General features: G+C 59.1%; 4 protein-coding genes across 4 annotated transcripts; 1 reads left to right on the forward strand and 3 right to left on the reverse strand.

The window, feature by feature from the left end:
* The first annotated feature begins 45 nt into the window (after window positions 1-45).
* SDRG_03508 (hypothetical protein) lies at window positions 46-578 on the forward strand. The gene is made up of 4 exons (XM_008609142.1): window positions 46-225; window positions 277-334; window positions 383-448; window positions 502-578. Exons 1-4 carry the CDS (start codon window positions 122-124, stop codon window positions 544-546), a joined length of 273 nt encoding a protein of 90 aa, XP_008607364.1. The 5' UTR covers window positions 46-121; the 3' UTR covers window positions 547-578.
* Window positions 565-1,792, reverse strand: SDRG_03509 (hypothetical protein; the record flags this gene model as incomplete). Its single annotated transcript, XM_008609143.1, has 5 exons — window positions 565-966; window positions 1,015-1,212; window positions 1,265-1,333; window positions 1,383-1,675; window positions 1,723-1,792. The coding sequence occupies 5 exons, from the start codon at window positions 1,790-1,792 to the stop codon at window positions 565-567; spliced, it is 1,032 nt and encodes a 343-aa protein (XP_008607365.1).
* Window positions 1,793-2,009: 217 nt separating this feature from the next.
* SDRG_03510 (CMGC/CDK/CDC2 protein kinase) lies at window positions 2,010-4,442 on the reverse strand (the record flags this gene model as incomplete). Its single annotated transcript, XM_008609144.1, has 7 exons — window positions 2,010-2,198; window positions 2,243-2,424; window positions 2,473-2,742; window positions 2,796-2,854; window positions 2,902-3,517; window positions 3,559-3,679; window positions 3,732-4,442. 7 exons carry the CDS (start codon window positions 4,440-4,442, stop codon window positions 2,010-2,012), a joined length of 2,148 nt encoding a protein of 715 aa, XP_008607366.1.
* A 1,062-nt stretch (window positions 4,443-5,504) lies between these two features.
* Window positions 5,505-7,297, reverse strand: SDRG_03511 (hypothetical protein; the record flags this gene model as incomplete). The annotated part of the gene is made up of 2 exons (XM_008609145.1): window positions 5,505-7,244; window positions 7,268-7,297. The coding sequence occupies 2 exons, from the start codon at window positions 7,295-7,297 to the stop codon at window positions 5,505-5,507; spliced, it is 1,770 nt and encodes a 589-aa protein (XP_008607367.1).
* Window positions 7,298-7,337: the final 40 nt, after the last annotated feature.

Below are 7,337 nucleotides of genomic sequence, written 5' to 3' on the forward strand. Positions count from 1 at the left end.
ATATGTGCGACTGTGATTGGCGCATATACTCGTTTCTGATTGGTGCTCACTCGTTGTGTCGCGTTTCATTGGCGGAAGGAAGCTGCCTGCTGCATTTTGCAGCGTCCTTTGCATTTGCCCGATGTCCAAGTTCGTGACGTCCAAGAAGGAGGTCCTCTCGCTGTACCGCGAGATCATCCGCGTCTCGCGGGCCTTCCAATGGCCCAACGAGCAAGGCCAGCCGTGGTACGACCCCACATATTCGGTACGCTTCGCTAGCTTATGCACATGCCGTAGGGCCAAGATCCTGCGCGAGAACGCCCGGAAGGAGATTGAACTGGCCCGCCACGAGACGGTACTCCATGCTACGCGCAAGCTATCGCTTATGCCTTGTGCGTATTAGAACACGGAGAACATTGCGCGCATGCTAGTGGTTGGCTGGGATTGTCTGCACCAGGTGCAGAGCAAGGTACTCGCATGTCGCCTCTTGTAATTGTAGCTTACCTCGCGTGTTCTATGTAGATGGCGGAGAAGGCCGATGAAATGCAAGGCAAGACCAAGGAATAAGACGTAATGTAAAACGCGCTACTTTAACGTCACGACCCGACTCGAGCGCGGGCGGTTGAGCACGAGGCTGCGTGCACTGTTCATGCGAAGCGAGCGCGAGCTCGAGTGCAACGTGATGCTCGACAAATGCCGCTTGGATCTGCTGCTGTCAAGCGGCACGATTGCATGCACGCTGTTGTCTTCAAAGAGACGGTGGCTGCCGCAGTGCAGGAGCCCCAGGAGGACCACGACCACGAGAGATAGGGCCACCAAGGTGACATTGGCCACGAGCGTCGGAGCCGCGACGCCCAATCCTGGCGGCACAGGGTCCACCTCGTGCGTCGAGCACGCGAGCGTCACGTACTGCGGCACAGCGATTGACGCAGCGAGCAGCGCCGATGCATACCACCGTAGGCGCGCTGCCCGGGGCCAAAAGGTCATCTACGGTAGCCATCAATCACGAATCCCAGAGTACTTGTGTGCGCGCACAAATCGAAAGATGCTCCAGAACGCAACCCACGCTGTACACTGAGTCACACCCGCCGCGAGGCAGAGCACCCACCACGGCGACGTCGTCACCATACCAACCCGCGCCTGCGTCACGAGAAGGCGGACGGCTGTCACCGTGATCGACCACAAGATGGCCCCGACGGTCACGCATCGGAGGTTGGAGAAGCGCGCTTGATACTGCGTTGATCGTCAGTTCTTCATATCTCTTTGCGGACCAAGAGCAACGGACCTGGATCTCGCGCTCGGTCTTGCGCTTGTTGAGCATGGCGGAGAGCGTCATTTTTTCGCCGAGGCCCGCCTGGACATGTGGGACGTTAGCAACTACGATCTGAGAGGTGTAGAAGTACCATGAGCAGCTTGGTTCGCGCCTCCTTCTCCGTGATGCAGTAGAAAGGGTCGTCCATCGCGATGTAGGCGCTGGCCATGGCACCGCAGACGCCAACGCCGCATGCGATAAAGAGGCACTGCACGTTGAACTGGAGGTCGCCCGACTCGAACGACAGCGTTGATGACGCGTTGGCTTGTGCAATGTGAAAACTTAGCACCGCGCCAAAGCCGAGGACAAGGGTGAGTGCGACGAAGAGCATTTGCTTGAGGAGGCACGGCTTGGTGTAGCGGGACCTGTCGAGCACAAAGAGCGCTATACGAGCTATTCACGACGACGAGCCACCAGGTGGGCGCGAGTACCCGTGCGGGTGGCGAAGATGAGGACCACAACGGCCGTGGCGACCGCGCCAGCACTCCAGCTCGTGGGCATCGCAACTATCAATAACTCCAACTGGGCTTCAGAATGGTCGTTTGATCACTGTGGACAGTGACATTCCGGACGGTTTCGTCACCAAGCGTCATCGCTCGGCCACCCGCGCCGCATGAGACACGATCGACTTTGTGGTGCGAGCAATGGAAATGGCGTGTAAGTGAGTAGTAGTAGTTTAACGTACAAGAAAAGGAAAAACGAAGGAGTCCGAGGGTTGTCAAAAGGCGAGGTTGTACTCGAGAGGCGGTAGGAGCGACGCGACTTGGCACCGGTCGTCTTCCGAGTAGCGCTTCTTGACGACCGTGAGCACGTTGAACTGCGAGCCAGAGTACACTTCGGTGAGCGTGCCCATGCATTCCTTGAGGTCGTCCCAGTTGTACTGGCACGCGGCTTGGAGCTCCGGTGTCTACACATAGCAATTTTGAGCGGATGCAAGATGAATTGGGGTACCATCGAGTAGCCATGGACAGCGTAGAGCGCGAGCGAGAGGCAGCACGTCGCCACGACGGACGGCAAAAACTTGAGAAAGCTGTACTCTTGCAGCGCGAGTTCCGAGAGGTACTGAGCCAGCATCGACGTCTTCTTCTCGAGCGTCACCATGCTGCGCTGGTAAATGTTCAGAAAGTCGAGTGCTACGTCCAAAATGACTCAAAAATCAACAAAATATGAAAAAATCATACCCGTCGGTACGGCCAGTGTAAAGTTGAGCGTGTTGAGCAGCTGCTCTTCCATCTGCAGCACTTGCATCGACGTGTACACATTGTCGGCGCACATCGATAGGTCCTCGACGCCAATGTACGACACGTCTTCGCACTTGGAGGCCACGTGGAGACACGTCGCGCCGAGGAGCTGGAACTTGGTCTTCTTGACCATGACGACGTCAAGGAACCGGTCCGTGTAGTTGACGGCAAGGAAGGCGGTGCGCAAACACATCTCAAACACGTCGACGACTAGCATCGATGACACATATTGTGAGCGCAGAATTTTGCCGACCAACATGGACCTTCGATAAGCCAGTCGACGAGCATCGAACGGTGCAGCGGGCGCAGTGTCTTTTGTCGGCTACGCCCTGTCGTCAGTGCCGTCTACTAGGGTCGTTGTTTGAGTACCTGAGGTACTTGACTTCTTTGCACAGCTTGAGCTCGGCGTCGCGCAAGTGCGCGTGGAAGAGGTCCATGTACTCGGGGTTGCCTTCGTACTGCCGATGCAGCGTGAACGCCATGTTGGCCATCGGGATCGACGGGAGGAGGCGCGGGACGCCGCCGGCCGCGGCGTCAAAGTACGGGTGGCGAAGCGCATTCTCCGCCGAGATGCGGGCGTCCGGGTTGTATGTGAGGAGCTTCCCGAGCAGATCGAGGCCCAAGGGCGAAATGTGGGGAAAGAGGCGATCGAGCGGCCGCGGCTTCCAGTTGGGAAACTCGAAGCGGTAGTTGGGCAGCGACGTGAACGCGGGCCACGTCGCGGACGTCGGCGTCGAGAGCTTGGAGAAGATTTGGAAGAGCTGGTCAATCTCCGAGATACCGGTGAAGAGCGGCTTGCCCTGCGCCATTTCCGCAAAGATGCACCCGACGCTCCACACGTCGACGGCCGGTGAGTACTGCTTCTCGCCCATGAGAATCTCGGGCGGGCGGTACCAGAGCGTCACGACCTCCATCGTGTACTGCCGTCGCGGAATGCCGGTCGCGCGCACGAGCGCAAAGTCCGAGATGCGCAGCGTCGCATTGTCTATTGCTATATCAGTCAATTTGTTTTCGTAGTCCAAGTACCATAGTTGTCGGGCACATCCGTGTCGATGAGCAAGTGCTTGGGCTTGAGGTTGCGGTGGAGCACGCCTCGTCGATGGCAGTACGCGATCGCGTCCAGCAGCTGGTGCAGCAGGCGGCGAATCTATCTCGACAGCATGAGAATCCATACATTCGTATCAATGTATCAAGTGAACCTGGTGCTCGGGCAAGACGCGGCCGCCATTCGGGTCGCTCGTGGGGTTGATGATCTCATGAAGCGTCTTGTCGACGTACGGAAAGAAGACGTGGAGCTCGTCTTTCGCAAGGCTGATCATCTCGAGCGACGCAATGTGCGGGTGGTGAATGCCTTGAAGCACCGCCAGCTCCCGGAGCATGTAATACGGGACGCCCTCGCCCTTGGGAAACACGCGGGCGCGCTTCATCGCGAGCACCTTCCCGGACGACCGCTGGTAGCACCGATAGCATGTGCCCTCCGTGCCCTTGTTCTTGATGCCGAGATTGCGAAAGTTGAGCCAATTGATCGTGCCGTCGGGCGTCGTATTGGGCACGTGGCGGTACAAGCTCGTGTGCGACGTGAGCTCTTGCCAGCGCTTGCTCACGAGCTGCATGTTGTGGAGGTCGTCTGCGCCAATCAAGAAGGAAAAGACGTGCAGAATCATGTCGACGGGCTGCAAGTCAAAGCCGAGCCGGAGCCCGTCGGGCCGCGCTGTCTCGGTCGCACTGGCCGTCGCTTCGAGCTTGTCGTCGTGCACGTCTTCCATGTCATCGTTGGCCACGGGCGACGCAATCACAATTTCGCGACGCACGAGCTTGGTGCTGCGGTGCTCGACGCGCTCTGATGGATCGATGGACAAGAGCATTTCGTCGTCGTCGTCCCTCTCGGAAAGAAGACGCGCAACGTCCATGTCGTGCTCGCGCTCGCGCTTCCGACGATGCGTAGCCACTGCTTCGGTGCCCGAGCTCGACCGCTGCAGCTCGCCCGGAGCGTCTGTGGGGAAATAGCCCGCTACCATTGGCGAGTTCCCGTTCGCAGCTGCTTGGCGACTTGCTTGGCTGCGGGGCGTCCCGCCCAGCGCGGCCAAGAGTACATTCGGGTCCGACGACGGCGTCGAAGAGCTCGACGCGATCGCGACCGGTCCGGGCGACAACGGATTGCTTTGGATCTGCAGCGGCGCAAGCTTCTTGTGGCGCGGACGTCGGGCGGTTGTGGTGTCTTCCTGGAGCCGCGCAGTGCTGCTATCGGTAGGCGCCGGAGCGCTTCCTCCATGCGCAGCCCAGCTCGTGCGATCGCTTCTTCCCGGGTCGTCGTCCATCGTCTTGGTCGGTCGCTGCTCCGTGGCCTCGGAGCTTGAAGGTTGGTTTCTCACACTGCGCAGAGTTTTTTGTCACCCCAAAATCCGATTGCGTTTAAATCCCATTCGGATGAGTTGCATACAAAGTCTCATAGTAGAAGGCCAAGAATTTGTATTTAATTCGCCGATCCGGCTGCATTTTTTTCTTCAGCAGTTTCTATGTTGGATAATAATTTACCCAAACGCCAAAGCTGGATACTAGAACCAAATGGTGCCATCCGAGAATTTTAAAATAGAACCAAGAGGGTGGAAAACGCCATGTTTAGCCACAAACAGTAGCCCGTAATTGTGGCGTCGCCCGTGCACACCACGCCCAACACGGCGCACTGGCCCGAGAAGGTCGCACCCAACTTGCCGCCGCGTGACTCGCGATCTCCGCGTCCAGATCTATGCATCCGACCACGACGACTCGACGCACCCAAGCCCCGACGACCCTCCGGAACGTGCCCCTCCCAATCCTTGTAGACAGTGCGATTCCAAAGACACGCTGCAGCTACAACCCACAAATGGCTCTGTCAACCCCAAGGAATGCTATTACCCACAACTATTACCTTGGTACACGAGAAGACTAGTAACACACTGGTATGAGCACAGGTCGACGCTTCTTGATCGGGCTTAGATTTGGATCTGCTTGTGGCCGTCAACAATGCGAATGGTGTTGGTCGGGCTGTCGGTCTGCTGGGAGTCGTAGCCGCGCGAGCTGTTCAAATCCGAGCCCTGGAGCGAAATCGTGTACTGTCCAGGACCGCTCTCCATCATGTCGTGGTCGTGGAGTGTCGGGAGACCCGAGTACGACTCGTTGCCTTCCTTGGTCCAGCCCGACGAGTACGTCCAGAGGAGGAGCAACTGGCGCACAAACATACCGACAAAGACGATGCAGAGCAGGATCAGAATGACGTACGACAGCGTCTTTTGCGTCTCGACCGAGAGAGACGCGTCCGTCATGCCCGCGGCGAGGCCGTAAATCAACACGATCGCAGCCTCGGCGCCCAGGATAAACCCAAAGTGCGCCGAGCACTCGCACGGCCGAAGTGCAACGAGAGCCCCGACGTACACGAGGTGCACCGCGATGAGCAAAAGAAGCTGCGTGAGCGGGTCCGTCGTCACCGACGCAATGAGCACGCCGGTTGCAATTTGCACGAGCGCGGGCGCCGCGAAAAAGAGCCGGCAGCTGTACGTGTACGACGAGTAGAGCACGCCAAAGACGACGCGCGTCTGCCACTTGGAGAGACCGGCCTCGGTCAAGCGGTAGAGCGACACCATACCGTAGAGGAGCACCGCCAAGATGAGCACCAAGGTCACGAGCGCCAGAATCGCATTGCCATGCGGAAAGCCGGACGTGGACGCATCTTGGAGGAGCTCAAAGAGCGCAATCATCGTCAACGGCAGCAACACGAGGTACCCGACAATGACACACATGCCGAGGAGGCGGCGCGAGATGGACCGGAGGTTCACGCTGCGCTTGTGCGAGTCGGACGTCTCGGTATGGAACGGGTTGCCGCGCTGGGACGCCCACTTTGCAAAGAGCGCGGTCGCAATGACGCACACGAGCAGGAGCGCGAGCACAATGAGCAGCGCGACCCAGACGCGGAGGAACCAGTCGCGTTCGCGGACATCGGACCGGACAGCAAACTGCACAAAGCCAATCGCATCGTACTCGGCGAGTCGGCGGTATCCGACCAGCTGGACGCTCGAGACGGCGCCACTCGCCGCCTTGCTGGGCGCGCTTCCGCGAATGAGAAACACGAGCCATGAGAGCGAGTCCAAAAAGTTGGTGTAGAAGAGCTGCGGCACCTTGGCGTTGCGGGCGAGGGCGAGCACGCCGGCTTGCTGCACAAATGACACAAAGAGCGGCAGCTCCCACGCGTTGGGCGCCAAGAGGCGCTCGCGCGCGGTTTCGCCCGCAATGTAGGACGGGTTCATGGCGAGGAACTGGAAGAAGGCGAGGATGACGACCGTGATACCGACGACCGCCGACGCGGTGTAGCGCACGGTCTGCTCGGCCGCCGATTCGGACCCGGTCGTGACGTCGCGCTTCGTGTCGGCGACGGTGGCGTCCGACCCACCCTTGCCACGGTTCTTGTTCTCGCTATGGTCGTTCGCAACGGCTTTCGAGCCCGAGCTCGACCCGGACGATGGCGGCGCGGTCGTACCGAGATTGTTGAGATCCTTGAGCTTGTTGAGATCGTCGGGGTTGATCGTGACAACCGCTGGAATCGTCGTCGGCGCCGGTGTCTGCTTGGACAAGAGTGCGTCTTCCAGTGGCGCCGTCGTGGACACTGCGTCCGTCTTGCCAAGAAGGTTGTCGAGGATCGGCGACTTGGTCTCGGTGGGCGCCGGCGTGATAAGAACGATCTGCGTCGGGGGCGCTGTTGTACCGCCCGGTGTATCTGTGGGCTTCGGTACATCAGTTGGGGCGTCCGTGGGCTTTGGTGCGTCCGTTGGAGC

Source organism: Saprolegnia diclina, assembly GCF_000281045.1.
Source record: "Saprolegnia diclina VS20 unplaced genomic scaffold supercont1.8, whole genome shotgun sequence".
Taxonomy (NCBI): domain Eukaryota; phylum Oomycota; class Saprolegniomycetes; order Saprolegniales; family Saprolegniaceae; genus Saprolegnia; species Saprolegnia diclina.